The 19172-nt window shown below is 44.1% G+C and overlaps 1 protein-coding gene across 2 annotated transcripts in view; it reads right to left on the reverse strand.

The window, feature by feature from the left end:
- Nucleotides 1-19172, reverse strand: part of RAB3GAP2 (RAB3 GTPase activating non-catalytic protein subunit 2) — a 687447-nt gene that overhangs the window by 557325 nt on the left and 110950 nt on the right. For both annotated transcript variants that reach the window (XM_085612952.1, XM_085612951.1), the window contains exon 2: nucleotides 14222-14286. In XM_085612952.1, the coding sequence (XP_085469078.1) occupies nucleotides 14222-14286 (65 nt within the window). The remainder of the gene's footprint in view (nucleotides 1-14221; nucleotides 14287-19172) is intronic.

The raw sequence follows: 19172 nt of genomic DNA on the forward strand, positions 1-19172 counted from the left end.
ACAAAGAATGGGACAGGGTGTTGCAAGGGCCGAGGAGGGTACCTAGAAATAGGAGATTCCGCCAAATACAGTTCTTCGTCTTGCATAGGGCCTACCTAACGCCTGCCGCCATTAATAGGTATTTCCACCGTGTGGATGCCAGCTGCCCCCGTTGTGCGGAAGTTGATGCTGATCTGCTTCACATGCTGTGGGGCTGCCCGGAACTGAGTACATACTGGCAGGCGATACACGGGATGCTCCGTCGGTGTACGGGACGGGAGATCCCCCCTGAGTGGCCTACTTACCTGTTGCACCTCTTTCATAGGTCGCCCCCGGTCAAGGTAGCATCTTGTTTCATAGACCTGGGGATCATAGTGGCAAAGCGACTCATCACTAAACGCTGGAAAGCGGACGCTGCGCCACACGTGCGGGCGTGGCGCGGATCTTTTCTAGTCTGGGCCAAGGCGGAGGAGGTGGCACTTCGGAGGGAGGAAACACTGGGCCTCCGGATGACACCGATCGCATCCCAATGGGGAGAGATGCTGCAGGTCCTGCTACAATCTGATGGGGTGACTCTGGCTGGGGTCGAGGGTGAGCTGCAGGACCCGCGTTAGCTGCAGGGAGGTGGTCCTCTCTGACGGGGTGCCGCAGCGCTGGTGCTGATTTGCTTGGATTCTGGCATCCCTGCGCGTCGCAGCCCGGATGTTAATACACATGACATTCCTGGGGTGGGGACTGGAGGAGGGACTCGACGAGAGGGGGGTTTGAGGGAGAAGGACGCCTAGAATTAAGACAGGAGAGCTGCTGTTAGATGTTGTTTTCGTTGTTCTGTGGCAAGAAGGACAGTTCCCCAGTTGCAGTGCGGGTGCACAAAGCTGTTTGATTATTGATCAGGGGGTACACTGGGCAACATACGTCTTTGGTGAATAAGGAGGTGACTTGCTACTCTCAGCTAACACAGTGACTGCAACATCACGCGTGATGGTAGTTGTCATTACAGACTCACGGGTCACAACTTTAGTCCATACTGAATGCCCCTCAATTGGTGTAAAGTGTTATGCTTATATGTGACATGCTCTGAGTCCTTACTGTGCATTAGTTGTAATTATGCTCTTTGCCATTCTGTACTACATTGTGTAATTTTCTTGCTGCAACATTTAAAACTCAATAAACAGATTTCTAAATAAATTAAATAGAAAGACAAAGTGGGTTGCACTTTTACCCAGAAGGAGTGGGAGAAATTACTTTCCCAGCTGCATGAGGTTTCCCGTGATATAAGATTTCAATGTATCTAACATAGCTATGGAGGACTTCATGCCATCCAAGATCTCCCTGTGGTACCTCTCAAAAAGCCATAGCACTGGCATTTTTCAGCACAGCAGACATCATGTCACACATCTTCCTTCCAGTGGCGCCATTCTTTTTGCTTCCTCTGCATGGTGGAAGATTGGTTTCAGGGACAGAGACATGCCTTCTTCTGACCAAAGTTGCCACCACTGAATCTGGATTCTGACCAGATTTTAATAACTCTTGGCCCTGCTGAAGTGGTTTGCATTTTTTCACCAGGTATGGAGAGTCAGCCTACAATGTGGCTGGGTTGAAAAACTTCTCCTCTGCAATCTAAAGAAGCCTGGAAACAAGAGGTCTTAATGAAGTTGTTAGTTATTAAGTGCCCATGATGATGGAAATTGCACACTGCGGTTTCTGCAAAGGGATATTCATTTTCCAAAGCACTTTTGGCTAGCATGATGACGACGGCGGTGAGGTCGTCCACTGGCAATACTCTTCAGGGAGAAGCTGCAAGACACATTGGAGTGTACAAAGAGTTAATGTCGTCACCTTCAGACTGAAACCAGGATGACACACCAAAGACTTTGTGTATTTCAAGAGTGCGTGGGAAGAAGCTTTCCCCATGATCAGGCAGCACATGCGGTGAGTGCCTGTAGCCTCGTTGTGTTCCTATCATTTTTCTGACAGGAGATATTGAAGTTGGACAAGAGAGCATCATTGGTAGTAAGGCAGGTTTAACAGTCTCAGTGAAATCTGCAGTAGGCCCTTAGCAGGGATGATAACACATGGAGGGCCCATTGGCTATGAAAGAGTTATTATCAGCAATTTAATAGGTGTTGGGGACCAAGACGACAATCAAAATTTTAACTTCAATCTTGGTGACGGTATGAAGTAGTGCAACTGAGATTCCAGTATCAGGAACTGCCGAAGTGACAAATGAAATATTTGTATAGATGGAAAAGGAGGCTTCATCAAGCGAGGGGAACTCTTCACCATCGATAGAGAAATTGTCGTCAATTTGTCTGAAGTGTCTTGAAGCAGAGGATTTGGAAGATCTGCAATGGTGTTGATGGGTTGCCGCCAAGCTAGCCTTACACAGAGAGGACATTGTGATGACAACATGGTGGCCTTTGACGTCAACGTTCTGACCTTACAAGCTGGAAGAGAATGTTGGCTCAAATGTATTATGTTTGAGGTTTTGCGCAGCTACAACTCCACAGGGGTTTCTTGGCCCTAAGAAAAAGCAGAGCAAAGACTGCAGAAACAGAGATCAGCCATTAAATAATTAGGGGCCAGATCCAGGTTTTTAAACCTTCTTGAACTTTCTTAGTGAGATTTAGGCTCGAATCTCAAGGGGAATCAAGTTCCAAAAGGTGATCCCCTTATCCTAAATGCTCTCCCGCTCCAGTTCTTTTAACTGAAACTAGGAACTTCAAAAGTAGGTTTGTTTGAGGATGTGAGATTCGAGGCAGGAGCATAGATTATAACTTTTTGGGAGGAATTTGGTGGCTATCTCATGGCAGATTTTGTATGATACGGAGGACATTTGAAAAATAATTCTCTTTTTCACTGGTAACTAGTGAAGTTGAAGACGATGACTGGAGACTGAGTCAAACTTTTTGAGATTGAAGACTGACCTTATTAAGGGGTTTTAAATCTTCTGGAGAAGTCAATTGATTTAGACGGGAGGCTAGCATAAACAGTATTGATACAGTCAACATGTGAGTGCGCAAATGCATTACTACCCTGAACCACCACTATCCTCCAGCATTCCAAAATTGCCAATTACTGAGACAATGACTGGTTCAGTACCATAGCATGACGGAACCCTGCCTAAGAAGGTTAGAGTTTGAAAAAAATTATGTTGGTCCCCACGTTCCTGTATCTGTTTAGTGACAGTCTTCGCCTGTAATATGTTGTCATTTTTTAGAATTGTTATCACTATAGCTATTTGTGTAGTATCAGGGACCTTGCTTCCATCAGGGAAGCATTCATGATTTTGTTAATCACAGAGAAACATAGTACCTTGATTTTAAGTTGCGAGGCTGGGCAAATGTCGAGAGGAGATCAGTAACTACATTTTACTCAAAATTTTGCACGGGAATAGGATGAGAGCTACTTTCTAAAGTATTAAAGAGGGAGTGTATGATTTTTTTTTTTTTTTGAAAAACCTTTATTGACATGTCAATCAAGAACAAGTATGGGCCTACAACCCCCCGGGGCCGGCCGCTAAGCAATCAGAGCAACAAAGATCAAATGTAAACACAGGCAGCACCTCGGGGAGGAGAATCTTCATGCTAATACTGTGAACAGCGCAGGTAGGACACCAGGAGAAAAGAGGTTTTCATTTTACAATGGAACAAGACAGAAGGATCAGGTGCCGAACAATTTCCCAACAGCGATAAAAGGTATGCAGAGTAATAGACGTAAGCAATAAACAGCAATCTATTGGATCAATGGCGCAGACACAGGAAATTCAGGATGGGGAAGAATATCATAAACAGTTGCGCCTGCAGTCCCCCGCCCGGAACACCCAGAAAACACCCCGGAAATTGTGGCACACATGAAACGGCAACGAGTCATAACAAAGGAGGTGTATCACACTGATCCCAGAGAAAGAAAAACAAGAGGAATCAGAGAAGAAAAAGGAGGCCATGGAAAAAGAAGTGAAAGACTAAAGAATCCCCTCCCCCAACCCCCCACCCTGCACCTCTGCAGATGAGTACGGCCCCCCCCCCAGCAGTGTGCCTGTCGCCCTAGAACCAGACCCGAAATATAGAAGAATAGGGAAAAAGAAGTAGGAAAAGAACCCCACCAGACGGGGGGGTATAGAAAGTGTTAATAAACTGGAGGAGGGCCTTCAAAACATACCCCCGGCTTCTCCTTCCCGCATGGTAAGTTTTCCCCAAAGTAAACAATAAACAGCACAAAATCGATCGTAACAAAGAAAGATGGGGAACATTATGCACCTATTATGCTAATAGCTATGCCATGAGAGCACGCAACCCCTGAGCCCGCCCGTCCACTAGATGACCACCCCTGAAGGATCAGTCTTATCCCTGACCACTCTTTGCAATTCTGCCCATGCCTACCCCTCGACCCAGCGCCATGTCCGATGTTCCAAGGTAGAGGAGTGTCCAAGACCGACCGAGAAGCGACGCACACAGGTGGGGTGGAAGTCTCTGAGCACCAACACAGTCCGCATCATGGAGGGACGGGCTTCCCAGTGCCGCCCCAGGATCTGCACTGCACTCGAGGTCCAGGAAGGCAGAAGCAGCCAAGGTAGACAATTGTTGCTGGAATTGTCCCCGGGTCGCCGGAGGCTGTGTACGGGACGAGGCCACCACCTCCCACTCAGGTCCAATACCTCCGGGACAGATCAGACCCTCAGCTAGCCGATCACACAGTAGCATATTGTCCGGAGTGTCCAACAATGCGCTAATCTCAGGGGTGGCCGCAACAGTGTCCTCCTGTGCGCAGTGTGGGAAGTCCCTGTGTACCTGAGGACAGGCGGGCCGCCGCTGTCCCAACGCTGATGCCACACCGTCGAGCTTACTCCCCAAGACCCCGACGCCATGAACCAAGGAGGAATGAAGAGCACCAAGGGCCTCGAGGAGGTCGCCGTACCCCAGCACAGCTCTCTGCGATCGCTCCGCCACACTCCCAAAAGTCACACACTCCCAATCCTGCTGCGACCCAGTGGACAGGATGGTAGGCCGCATCGCAACAAGATGGCCGCCAAGTATGCCCGACCCGTATTGGGGCCGGGACCCAGGGACAAGCGCCTCGAGGTCCACGTCGCTGGAGACAGGGTTCCGGGGGCAGGCAAAAAGTTATCCGTTGCGTTGTCACGGGCGACAGTCGTCCCCACCACGGACCAGCTCCCGCGAAAATCCGGGAGCGGCCCGCAAGGATCAGGGCGAGATACGGGCGGCGTCCGGGCAGCTCACCATCAAAGGCAGGGGCAATCACCGGAGGATCTGAGAATTGCACCCCCGGGCATGCACTCGGTCCGCTACGCTTGACAGTAGGAACGACCCCGACGAAATGTAGGCCGAGTTTGGCACCGCTCCGGTGGACCGACTCCACCCAGTCACCACAGGCCGCTGTTGTTGAACTGCCACCCGGCCAAGGCGTCCACTCGAGGTCCTGGCTCCAGGGCTGCACGGGCCGCAAAGTTCAAATGCACATTTCTCCGGCGATACCGCAGCCAGAAACCTCGGAGTCACACGATCGGGTGCCACTCTCCTTCAGAAACACAATCGCATAGCACAGGCTGAGGATCTCGTGCAGGATATCCGTGCGGGATGCGGAGGTTCACGGAGCCGGGAGTCTACGCTGCCGTCCCGGTCGCCATCTTGGCTCCTCCTCGAGTGTATGATTTTTAATAGTTTTTGAGAGCTGGTTCTAGCAGAGAGGATGCTATTGGAATTAAAATTATTTTTTGCTCTCCTAACAAGGTGGTTATAAAGGCGCATCAATTAGAGGATGATAATTTTGTCTTGAGAATTATACATTTTGCGTCAGTGTTTTTAAGGAAAGTTTCTTTAGTTTATCTATAATCCCAAAAATAGATAAAAAAATTTAGCTTTCATGATTTTTGTTTCAATCAAAGCAATTTTATCCAAGGTTTTAGCAAGACGTTGGTAGAATTGTATAGCATGGTATTTATATTGGAGTTATTAATGGGTTCCGACACTTTATTAGCAGCAAAGGTTTGAGGGAAGTCTGCAGTATTACTTTTTCCCGTCAAGTTTCAATCAAGTAACTTTCTGAGGACTTAAAGTAGTTGAGTTCTTGTTGAATTTTATAAAATAATGGTCCGACTAAACCAGAGCCTTATATGAAAGGAAAGCGATCCTACTGGAAGAATTAAACACAAGGTCCAGTGTACGGCCCGCACTATGGGTGAATGCATACACTATCTCAGTGAGGCCCAATGTAAACAAAAGTTAAGGTGATTAGTTTCAGCGGAATCATCACCTAATTCTAACCAGACATTACAACTTCATAGCCCTAATTCCTACATGAAGTCTGACTGATAATGGATAGTTAATTCTTCTAAGCAGGGTAAGAAGTCCACTGGTGTTTGGGGGGAGGATCTTTAAAGGATTCAGCCTATCTTGTAGTTATTTTTAATCTCCAGTGTACAAAAATAGCAACTGATCCTTGGAAAAAAGCAGCTTGGGTAGGCTAAAAAAATTGTGGTCAATTAGACCACTCACTATCTATCCTATGAGGGTGGTTACAATAATTAATTGACTTATATTAACTTATAGCTCTCTGAAACTGGGTCATACTCAGGAGCGAACCGGCCTCAATTAAAATAGGAGCTTTAAAGGCTTATTAGTGATTAAAGCATGAAATAAAAATATTTATTAGTTGCTGAACAGGTGCTACATAAACTGGCTCTTAACTTTGAAGAGGGTTGATTAATATGAGAGGCTGGGAGTAAAGTGCCTTAATTTCCAAAGATTTCCATCAACTCTGCATCTAGCAGCCCGTGAGAGAATCATTTCAACATGGAGCTGCAATAGTTGTTTGTAAATTACTGTATGCGGAGTACCAGAAGCAACTACTTAACGCAGCGCCATTAAGTAGCAGCAGGAAGTGCAGACAGACACAGTAAAAGAAACCTGGCTCTGCCCTTCACCAGGCGAACTCGGGTGAAATGCTGGCAAAAAACCTGGCAACTAAAATAGTTGTAATAACGAACAAAATAAACAGGTAAGGGAGGCAAGGCAGCCTCGAGATGTTTACAAGGAAATATAAGCAAAAGGAACAAATGATGGGCAGAATGCTGAACAATGCAAACATTCACCCCAGTCACAAAGATCAGGGTTTAATCCATCGTTCTTTTGCTCACCCATGAATTGTTCAGCATTCCGTCCATCAATTGTTCCTTTTGCTTTTGTCGCCATAAGTGGGAAGGGTATACCCAGACTAAAAGGTTGGACTGTTGTTGTAAAGAACAATTTTCATACCTTCTGTAACGCATTTTCTGGTAGTGACTCTATCTAACTGAAGATTCCTCACCTTTTAAATTTCTCCAAGCATCAGACTGGATCCAGAACTTGTGGCTCCACATCAGAGCCGTCCCGCATGAGACATAGGGCCTCCTATATTTATGAGTTAGCTCTGCGCTGATCTGGTCTCAGTCTGCGCCAACAGACGCAGAGCTACAGGTGGCGCTGGATGAGTTCCTATCGGATTCGCCCAACCCTGCCCCGGGTGCCCCAGATGGGGCACCCAGGCCCTTATAGGTATGAGCCACCTTTACGCAGACGTCCATTTCTTTCTGATCTCAGTCGTGCAAATGGACGCGGAGCCATGGAAATCACAATATGGCAGTGTGCTGTCGTTATACATTGAAACCTTATTAATGGAGTATCTGAGTACATTCCACACAATGGGGAAGAGGGTGTGTCAGTGTGGAATCTGCAGTTAAGAGTCTAAACCTGAAAAAGCATTATCGAAAGTAAGTAATTTGTTCTTCTGATACAGACTTCAAACTGCAGATTCCTCACCTTGTGACTAGATACCAAAGCAGCAACTCCTCAGTGGTGGATCTGTGGAATGGCTCAAACCTCAAAATATTGCAAGACAGATAAGGCAAAGTGCCTATCCCGCTGCATCTGGCTGTCAACACAATAAAGTTTGGTGAACCTGTGGAGGGAGGCCCACGTAGCAGCCTGGCAAATTTCTATGACTATTGTGCCGCACCACAGCTCAGTGGTAGCAGCCTTCGCTCTGGCGGAATGTGCACTCAAGTCATCTGGCGACTGGGTGTTAGCTATCCCATCTCAGATACTAATACATAATACAATCCACCAGAGATGGTTCTCTTGTGCACCACTTTGCCCTTTTTTGCTCCAGTGAAACCAATAAAAAGTTGGTCATCCTGTCGCTGATCTCTGGTCTGATCGATGTAAAAGCTAATGGCTCTCTCAGGGTCAAATAGTGAAGCTGTGCCTCCTCCTTTGATGGGTGATTTGGAGCATAAAAATACGGGCAAAGTGATGGATTGACATATATGGAAGGGTGTGACTACCTTTGGCAGGAATGCTGATTTTGTCTAAAGGATCATCTTGTCTAAGATAAATTATGGTTGTAGGACATACAAAGCCTGCAGTTAACTTGCTCGCCTTGCGGAGGTTATTGTTATAAGGAACACTGGCTTGATGGGCAAAAGATGTAACAAGTAACTATAGATAGGTTCGAACAGAGTGCACATTAGATAAGTGAGAACCAAATTAAGATCCCACGGCTGCATCACAAAAGGTGTTGGTGTGAACATGTTGATCAGCCCCTTCAAAAAAAGTAGCGCAACCGGTGACTTGCAGAGGGATAGCTTATCCGCTAAATGCAGGAAGGCCAAAAGAGACAAAAAGGTAACATTTACTTGTTACAACAGTAATGTCTTGCTTGTCTAAAGGCAGACAAAAAAAGAGAACATTTGCTAACTGGATTCAGAGGTTGGATGTCGGGAGGAGCACCAGACAACAAATTTCTCCCAGCATCCTTAGTAAACAGATTTAGTAGATGGACGAGAGGATGACACCAATCACTCCAGGAGGAAGGTTGAAAAATGCTAAGCTAAAAAATTAAGCTACTCAATCTCCATGCATGGAGGTGTAGGTCGTGCAGGCTCGGGTGCAAAACTCAGCCATGTTGCTGCAAAAGGAGATCCTTCCAAAGAGGCAGCCAGATTGGAGGATTTGTGATACCACACTTTCCTCACTCAGGACCGGGTCTTTTCTGATCTTTTTAGCACTGCGGGCAGGAGAGGGAAAGGGGTAAAGGCATACAGGAGTCCCGAACCCCAAATCAGGTGGAAGGCATCTCTGTGAGAGGAATGCCTCGAGTACACCAATGAGCAAAACCTTCAATGCTGCACGTTCTCTCCAGTGGCAGCTAGATAGAGCCAAGGTTCTCTCCATTGCTGGAAGATGCTATGTGCCATCTTTGAATGTAACGGTCATCAAGATCTGCTCAACACTGACAGCAGAGTTCTTCTGCCCTGGTGTTTAAAGATCCTGCTGGGTGCTGGGAAATCAGGGAGATGCCCTGAGAGAACGGCTACTTCCAGAGGCGCACACGACCCATGACCCTACTGTCAAGTACCCGCTCCTGTGTGATGGTCAGAATGAACGTTTTTAGTGCCAAGCGGATCGTTCAAAACTCCAATAAGTTGATGTGGAGACGAACCTCACTGAAGACTAGAGATCTCAACAATGCATCTGTCACAACGATTATCTCTGGGTGGGGTAGAGGAGAGGCCTGCCACTGGTCCAGTTGCAATCAAGCAGCCACCACTACAGATCTTCCACTGTCTCCTTTGGCACCTGGATGGACTCTGACAGGATCACTTGATGCTGGGCCCATTGAGACTTCAGTTCCCACAAACAGGATACAGAAATTCACTATGCCCAGAAGCCTCAGAGCTGCTCTCACAAAGACCCAGGTCAAGGGTTGAAATCCTAGAATCATCCTGAAAGTCCTGGACATTATGAGGCAGAAGAATGGCTCAGAAAACCATAGTGTTCAAGATGGTTCTGATAAAGGAAAGCTGTTGTGAAGGGGTCCTGTTCAACTTTGGCACATCAATGAAAAAACACAGCAATGTCAACAGGTTGGCCATCGTCTGGAGATGGCTTGCGGCTGTGATAGGCGAGTCTGCGTTAAGCATCCAGTCATCGAGGTATGGGAAGATTGGTATTCCCAACATCAGCAGATGGGCTGCAACCACCACTATCACTTTTGTGAACACCCAATGTTTGCAGGTAAGGCCAAAGCAGAGCATGGTGAATGTAAAGTGCTCATGGCCCACTTGAAACTGCAGGTAAAATATTTGGGACTGTAGGACATGAATGTGAAAACTTGCGTTCTGCAAGTCCAGTGTTACCATCCAAAATCCTGGATACAGGGCAGAGAGAACTTGGGCCTGGGTAAGAATTTTGAATCTGTTCTTCCAAAGGAAGAAGTTCAAAGGGTGACGATCTAGAACGGCACAGAGCTCTCCATCCTTCCTCAGTACCAGAACGTAATGAGAGTAGCAAGCAGTTCTGATCTCTGATGCCTGCACCCAAATTCTCCCTTGGTCAAGAGAGCTTGAACCTTTCCATGGATTATGGGCAAGTGGTCCTCTAGGAGATGTGTGGTGCAAGCAGCAAGTCCAGCAAGTAGTCAAGAAACAGCAGGGAGTAGCCCACCTGCCGAGCGTGAGCACCACGGAAAAATTAAAGTAGGCTTGCAGTGCCCGAGGGGGAGAGGCTTTGGGTAGCCCATTGCCCCTGGGAACCTGGACACTGCTGGCCAGATCCACAGCCTCAACCTGTTGTTCCTGAGGCGGGTATCGTCTCTGCCGCTGCTGGTAGCCCCTACCAAAGCCTCGAAAGGGGCACTGATGTTGGGGGAATTGTCAAACTGGCTGAGCAAATTCCAGAGAGCGGGCAGTGGCCTTACACTCTTTCAACCTCTCAAAGACAGAGTTCGCCTTCGCCTCGAACAGCCTAGAGCCACCAAAGGGCATGTTCATAAGAGACTGCTGGACATCAGCCAAAAAGCCTGTGTTAGGATTCCAGACATGGCGTCCAAGCACCACGCTGATGCAGAGTGCTCTATCCAGAAAGTCGGTAGTGCACAGACCATATTTAATAGAATATTTCACCACATTCTACCCATCCAAGGTCAGCTTTTATAACATTTGACAGACTGCATACGAGACCATTGGCAAGAGATCCACCACTTGGTCCCATAATGCTTGCCAATATCTGCAGAGGACACATGTTATACTGACCTACCTAAGTGCCCATATTCTTTGTACAATGCGGCTTTTGTGACCAGTACATTATATAAAATTATGGAATACAATTTAATTCTTCCATATATTTTAGATGGAACAGTCTCGCTTCACCTGGTCCATAAATTTGACAAAGTGGTGCAGTAAGGTTACTATCCATGCCCTGGACGCATTAGTTAACTTATCAATCAATCAGGTTCTTATATACAGAGTGCGACTACTTACACGGGAGGGTCTCAAGGCACGGAGGGGGAGGGGTGAATAGGGAGGTCAGTAGTTCAGTCGAAGAGCCAGGTTTTGTGGTCCTTGCTGAATTGAAGCAGTGACGTGACTGTCTGAGGTGCAGAGCTAGGGAGTTCCAAGACTTTGCAGCAAGGTAGGAGGATCTTCCTCAAGCCTATCCATGGGATAAGGGCCAGGGCCAAATGGGTGGAGCGGAAGTATCTGGTCGCTGTGTAGAAGGAGGGGCGGTGGTTGAGGTATTAGGGTCCGGTGTTGTGCAGGGCTTTGTAGGCATGCGTGAGGAGCTTGAAGGAGATTCTTTTGTTGGTCTGGAGCCAGTGGAGGTCCTTCAGGTGCCTGAAGATGTGGTTTCGACAGGGGATGTCCAGGATAAGAATGGCAGAGGCGTTCAGGAAGCGCTACAATTTCTTTTGGAGTTTTTGGGTCATGCCGGCGTAGAGTGTGTTACTGTAGTCGAGCTTGCTGACACCTCTTGATAGCTACATAGCTACAATTCTCTAAATAGTGGCTTTAGCCAAAAATCGCTTTCGAATTCAAAAGAAGGGCAGTTTCAGAGTACATGGGCCAGCAGTTATTTTACCAGGGGCAAAAACAACAGGAGTTTTCTTACAGTGCATGCCTTCATTTTTTAACCACCTCACCAACATCAAAGAGCCCCATCCATAATCTTAAAAACTTAAACTAACAGTTTCTCCTCCGCGGTTGAGACAAATAAGGTTAAGGCTTCATTTCGGTTAAGGTAACAGTTGTGGGCTGTTAATTGTAAAGCCCAGAGATCTTCCTTTACCAATAATGTTTTTACCGCCTTTCCCGGCAGGGGTTTGAAGACTCCATATGATATGTTCTTATCCTATGGGTGGCTTATTTGCAGATCTTACAATAACTTCCACACTGTGACCTACAAGGGCAACAAAGGTGAATTGAACAGATCCTTACACAGATGATGGGTGAGGCTCCCCTTTTCTGCTTTCTTTGGTTTAAACCAAAACTTCAACACAGCGGCCCTCTGTGCCGAACTTGATCTATAAGCCCAAATTTAAGCCTTACCTGGGATTCTATGGTGCAATTTGGGAGACTAAATATTTAGCAAAAGTCTTGATTGCTGCTTATTCATCCATCACCCAAATTTATCCAGGAATATTTCAAGCCCGTACATTAATGAAGGCAAGAATAATGAGGGGCCTATAATGTGGTTTGCGATTTTACAGAGGCCAACCGTGATTCCTGTGGTCTGTTTTTGCAAAGCTTCTTGATGAGCTGCTGATGTTCCGGAGGCCTGAAGCTCAATGTCTAAACACTTACATGAATTAGCCTTGTCAATCGTATGCTCCCAGGGAAGTTGCTTGAGGATCCTAGTGAATGTGACAATTTTCACTTTTCCTGGATTTTTTTGTAATTCATTTAACTTACAGTAGGAAGACAGATTGCTAAAAGAGTTTGAGTCCAATCGCTGAGAAGCACAGCTATACTATGTCATCTGAGTATTGCAAAATGTGCAAAGGTTGGCCATTGACTTTTGGAGGGCAGGTTTTTGGTTTTTTTTAGGGCGTTTTCGATGTCTGCAGTAAATCTATTGAAAAGAATTGGGGCGAGCACGCAGCCTTGCTTCAGTCCTTTATTTATGGGGACTCTTTTAGATAAGGTGCCGTGCCTACTAAGTTTAACTTGGATTCATTTGTTAGAGTAAAGGGCGATAATCAGGTTTAATATTTTTGGAGAAAGACCCCAGTTGCTCAATTTCTGCCATAGCATGGCCCTATCGATGCTATTGAACGCTTTTTTATAGTCAATAAAATGAAGGGCTTGTTTTTTAGCCAACGTTTTGGGAACTAGAAAAGCATGTGTCATAATATTATCTAAGGTGCCTGCATTTTTACGAAAGTCAATTTTGGAGATATTTGTGTTTTGTGTGCTATAATACAAGTGACAAAATGTGTATGGCTCTTAACTCTGAATGAAGGTTTTACTGCATCATCTCACCAAAATCTCCAATTACACAGAGCCTAGAGGTAACTAAAATGTAATGGTTGGGTTCCTACAAGTAAAAAGAATAGTGAGCTGAGGCAACGGCTAGCTCCATAATATAATCTTCAACATAAAACATAATCTTATACATTCAGATCATATGGCAGGATAAACTGGGAATTAAAGTCAACCCCAAACACAGCAAAAGAGCTCTGTTAAATATAGGTGTATACTCATTTACATTCACCCAGCAATTTAGCTTTTGCTGGAGGTTTAATGTCTTCTCTAACCGGTTTGTCGAAACAAGTATAAGAGACAAAACAGCATTAGCAGGAATAACCACATGAATTAATAATGTGTGAAGACAGCGTGTATTAATCTAGTTCACCCTGCATTTATATGAACCAAGACCCATAAAACTAAGCTCCAAGTTCTCAACCTTAAAGGCACTTATGGCCTAAAAATGTGTCATAAAATCATATTGGAATATGATGTATGGAGTTATGACTTAAATTCAACAAACTGAATAGCAATGATAGATAGCGCCAAATTAGAATCTAGCAAATTGTCCTGCAACATAGTCCCATTCAAAAATATAAAAATATTACCCCAGATTTTCACAGTATGTTTGGGCATGCAGCCATTTTCTGGATCTTCCCATCAGTTCAAAACATTCATGATGGATTATACTGCACTACACTAACTTATTTGCATGCGCCTTAAAAATGTAAAAAGGAAATCACAAAATGTAATTAGTGAAACCTGGGCTCGTGATGTGTGGCAAATTGATTTATGAATAACCCGGTAAACAAAACAACAAATAAACCAGATCATATAACAATCTGACCAGTTGACAAGCCGAAAGTTACATAACCTATTCTACAGGTGACTGATCATCTATTTTAACATAGGAGTGGATTCAGAGAGGTACATTCAACTTACAGGTTCTTTGGCTTCTGTTTCCTCCCAAGATCCCCAGTCTGCTTCTTCCCAGTCAGCAAGTTTACCTGTTGTAATAAAGTTTTGAGATATTTACTTTTTCTATTGTTCCCAAGAAAGATGTTGTGTTCATTTATATAGTACATAAATACTGCAACAATTATGCAACAAGGAGAGTGAGCAGACTGAATTTGCAGTTTACTAAAACAAAAAATTCATTTATTTTCATAGAGTAGTTTCTTGGGTCATTACTTCTTAATAATGCTTTTTGTAGAGCGATTTGGTTCAAGATCGAGTCGTGTGCTAGTTAGTGCAATGCCCATCTCAAATCTCTTAATAACTGTATGCATCAATGAATATTATGAGACCATGTAACAGTTTATAACACCACTAAATGGAACACAGAATGTGGGTAAATAGGATGTGTGGCTAGGCAGTAGTAACAGGCTCACTAGTAATAGTGCTTAAAACACCAGTAACCCACAGCACATCATATGGAAAAAAGTGGCCTCTTCGGTTACCAAGCCACATTTGTGTTTATTGCTGGCTTACTTTATCCACAACAGTGAACTTGCATCTCAATCCAATTGGAAAGCTCTTCTTACCATGAAGAGTGCTTGACAATTGAAATTCTAAAAACCTGCAAAGAAGAACCTTGTGCTGAAGAGACTGAATGCAATAGTGTTGAATATAAAGATAAAAGGGGCACGATATGTATCTACACAACATATCCTACCTATGTAGGTAGCAGTTTCTCTTCCCCTCTCCCCCCCCCCCTCCCCCCCTTAGCGCCTCAAGACCCTCACGGGTGAGTAGTGCGCTCTACAAATGTTTGTTTGATTGATTGATTGATTCACAATTAAGGGAGAACTCAAACTCATAGGAGATTGCTTCTGTGGCAAATCATTATCAAAGAAAACAAGCAAGCAGCCTGATAAGTTGACTATTATAGGACTTGTTCTGTTCCTTGTATGATAGCTCACTATAAGCACCCAGACGCTTTCCTGCCCAGTCCACATTATAATAAATAAATACATACTCCATAGACTGCGACTAACAATAAAGAATTTAAAATATCACAAAGACAGTGACATGTCTTCTGGTTAAAATACGACCAAATTTAAGTTTAAAAAGTTTATTTCGGCCACAAATGGCAAAGCATATCCATCCCTCAAATTATTTAGGTAAAAGGCAACGCAGTGTAAATTTATCTGCGATGATTGTATAGTCTTTGCAGTCCTGACAAATACTGATAATGGTTCAAAAGGCATCAGAATGAACATGAGAAACAGGGAGCACACCACGAACGTTGACAATATTCTGTTAACTTTTAGAATTCAGTAGTAGCAGGCTAGAGAATCAATTCAAACAAGATTTTATTTTTGTAAACAATGTTTATTGATTACGGATTTTCTTCACCATAACAGAAAGATAATAGGTTATAAACAACCATTTTGCAAGAATATATCATAACATATGTACGGAGGCAATTATGGCACTGTGCTTGTAAGACAAAAATAAAGGAAAGATAAAATGTGGGGTCTCTTCCACAGTGCAACCTTTTGTCTCCTTTTTGTTTCTCAATCGTGCCACATCTGAGAAGCCTATAATATTGAAGCCATAGCGCCCACATGTCAATACCTTTTTAAGGGTAGCCATCTGCCATGCATCTATCTAAGATGGTTTACCAGGACCTGACATCTGGCCACTCAGGGCTCCACCCATTTCTTGCCAGATCTCTCAGACATCAACTTCCCGAGGTTAAGAAGAACCTTCTGGTGTTTTGGTAAATTCTACTCTCCCAAGAACCTCATTCAGACACTTCTTTCAAAGGCATATGACACGGCACCCTTTAAGTAACAGCTCTGAAAATACCCTGCCCTGTAGAAAGGGGCACTGAAGAAGCTCGGATGACATTACCATATAGCTGAAGCTAGCTAAATAATTTCTTGGTCCTCAGCTTGTGTTTACATCTCAGATGATGGTCCCCACACACTGCTCTGGCAGCCTTATTAGGTCCAATTTTTCAAACCATTCACGGTTGCTATGTTCTATTAAAAGGTTATCTGACAGGACCAAGTCTCTCTCCATCCAGGGAGGCATGGCTGAGGACACCCCCCACACCTTCTGCACAGCAACTGTGGATTTACGTAATTTGGTCGGAGCTGCGACCCCATACAGTAAATGCAAATAAATTCAATCTCCCATCAAGTTCTGTCTATTTTCAGAAAGTGCTTGGCCTTAGGAGCAAAAGCACACTCGGAGGCAAAAAAAAATTTTATGCACCTAAAATCAGCTCCACTTCAAATTACGGTCAAAATTTCCAATCCCATCTCATTTCACAAAACACAGAATTGGCTGAATTTTCCATGTGCTAAAGTGCCTTTAGGAATGCAGAAATTTAACAAGTATAGTGGAATTTCTGCATTTTTAAAATTTGTAAAACAGGGCATTATGGTCGGAATGTTTCTGCATGGGTCCTCTGTAAGGCATGGTGAAGGCACAATAACCTTCTGGATATTTACTAAGTGTTTGCTTGTAGTTCCCACACCTGGAAGTGCACAGAATTGTACTCCTACAACAGCAGGATTATGTGTGTTCAGGGTTCTTTACTGGAAAAATGTTCTTTCAGTAGTGCTCCTGGAAGACTAAACATTGACGCTGATGACATACATGGAATATGACCACGCATTGTCTGAAAGGTTGCAACCAGATGAAATCACATTCAGGAATCAGAGAACTATGATTAAAAGGGATTTTGATCAATTATGTGCAGAAAGAGAAATTAGGAATGATAGGAAGAAAGATTGTATTTATTAATATAGTGGAAGTAAACTTGGAGAAAGACTTGAGCAAGACTTCTATCTCTCCTTCAAGCCTAAATTGGGGCGCTCAGATAAGGCAATGCTCTTATGAAAAGAACGGATTTTCCAAAAATAGAGTTTCTGCAGTTTTGTTTTTAATATTAGTAGACATTGTCTATATGCTTATAGAGCGTCATTGCTTTTACAATTAACATTAAAGTAATGAAATATTTGTTGTTATTGAACATTTAAAAGCTATTTGAATGGTTAAACTAATCAGGGTTGTATTAACTATGGATTAGAAGTGGTATGAGAACAAGAAGATTTCATTCTTTTTACTGGAATTATATTAGCTGTGATTAACTGCTTTCTTAGACTTCTAAAATGTGTTGCCTTAGCATCTCTTAGATGGATAGTGGCTGAATACCAGGTAAGAAAGATCCAGCAGCTGTTGACGCTGCATATTATGCTGCATTTTAAAAATGAAAGGATTGTTGATACTAAACATCTTTAGACAAACTGTCGAATGAAATTCACCTATGCAACATGCAAATACTTTTTTTTTAGTACATACATATAAATCTGTTTAAATCCAATCTGTAGTCCGTGAGTGTTCTACACAAAATGAACGGAAACAGTATGCCTGCAGTAATACACACCAAAGAAGCATATTTCGTCACCATGGAGGGTGGTGGGGCGAGCACAACGTTGACTTTCACCCGGACAAATGTTAGGAGAAGGCTTTTAGCCACTGCAGCATCTCTCTTTTCAAGGCCATGAAAGATCAATCGTTTCATGCACATACTTCTTTCGCTCTGATAATAACAAGTCACAAAATACTAAAATCGATAGGAAGGCCACAAGCTCTGCCAACCACAGAAGCTAAAAATAAACCTGGTGCAGCGCTTCTTTTGCGTGCTTAGATTCGCACAGGAAATGCCAGGCTGGAGATTTTACATAAACCAGACTTCATTTAACCTTGTATATATATTACAACCAAGCATCTGATAAAAAGACCTGCTGCCTTCGCCATCTCTGGTGGTTCTTGGCACACCCGCAGCCAGGAAACCGTTAGAGAGCAGACTTATTAGTGTAAAGAAGAAAAAAACAAGCATTGGCATAGCCAATGGGTCTCGCCTTTCGGACCTTATAAGCGTTTAGGTATGCAGCACATTATCCTATGTATTGTGTTGCTAGATATTGAATAGCTGTACAATTACTATATATTGTGTTATGCAGTCTGATTTATGACGAAATGCTGGTCTCTTCCGCGTGCTGTATGCATGCTTTTCAATTGGATAACATGTGTATGTCCCTTTAAGTCCCGATGTGCTACTGTCAGTGTGTGCTTCCTATGGTGCATTCTTCCGTGCTGCTGCTCTTGGGCTCTACTGTACTTGGGACCTACGGCTCTTGGCAGCACACACACACATTCAACTCACAAAATGTGACAGCGCAGATGAATGCACAGTGAATTCCGGAGTTTTTCGGGAGTTCAAGGGTTCCGTGGATAAAATACACATACAACGTGCTAGAGGAAGCTTGAATATCTGCTGCGCTGATTTGGCCTTTCATTCTACTGAAGGTGATTCAGACCTTCGTTTTGTGAGTCACACTATTCTTCGTGTGAGTTGTGTGGGTGGCGTGAAGTGCTTCTACAGGCTTTCAACTCTGTTTGTTGTCTCGCTGTAAATTTAAGCCTTGTCACTTACATATTGCACTGAAACCCTGTCATTTAGTGACCAAGTAGAAGCATGCTTGCATGCAGGAGAGGAAGTCTCCAAACTTCCCAGCATTAGCATATTTTTAACCGAGTGTCGGCATCGAGCAACATCCTGTGATTCTGGGCAAATCGCTTAATCTCCCAGTGTCTTTGTCACAATGATCTGATACACGGGCCGACTGTAACCTCCTCTCTCGCTTTAGCTGATGATAATAACCAATGCATGTGCTTACATTGTTTCAGATAAAAGCTAGGAAGGCACCCTTTAACATTGATTTAAAAAACAAAAGCCATAAAATTAAATATGAAAAGTAATCTGGTGCGCGTGTAAAATGCTGCAGTGTCGTCGGTCCAATTTCAAATTATTTAGAAAATGTAATATATTTACCTTAATAAACTCATCTTAACCCTGCCGTGAACGATTCCC

The sequence above is a fragment of the Triturus cristatus genome, chromosome 6 (assembly GCF_964204655.1).
Source record: "Triturus cristatus chromosome 6, aTriCri1.1, whole genome shotgun sequence".
NCBI lineage: Eukaryota > Metazoa > Chordata > Amphibia > Caudata > Salamandridae > Triturus > Triturus cristatus.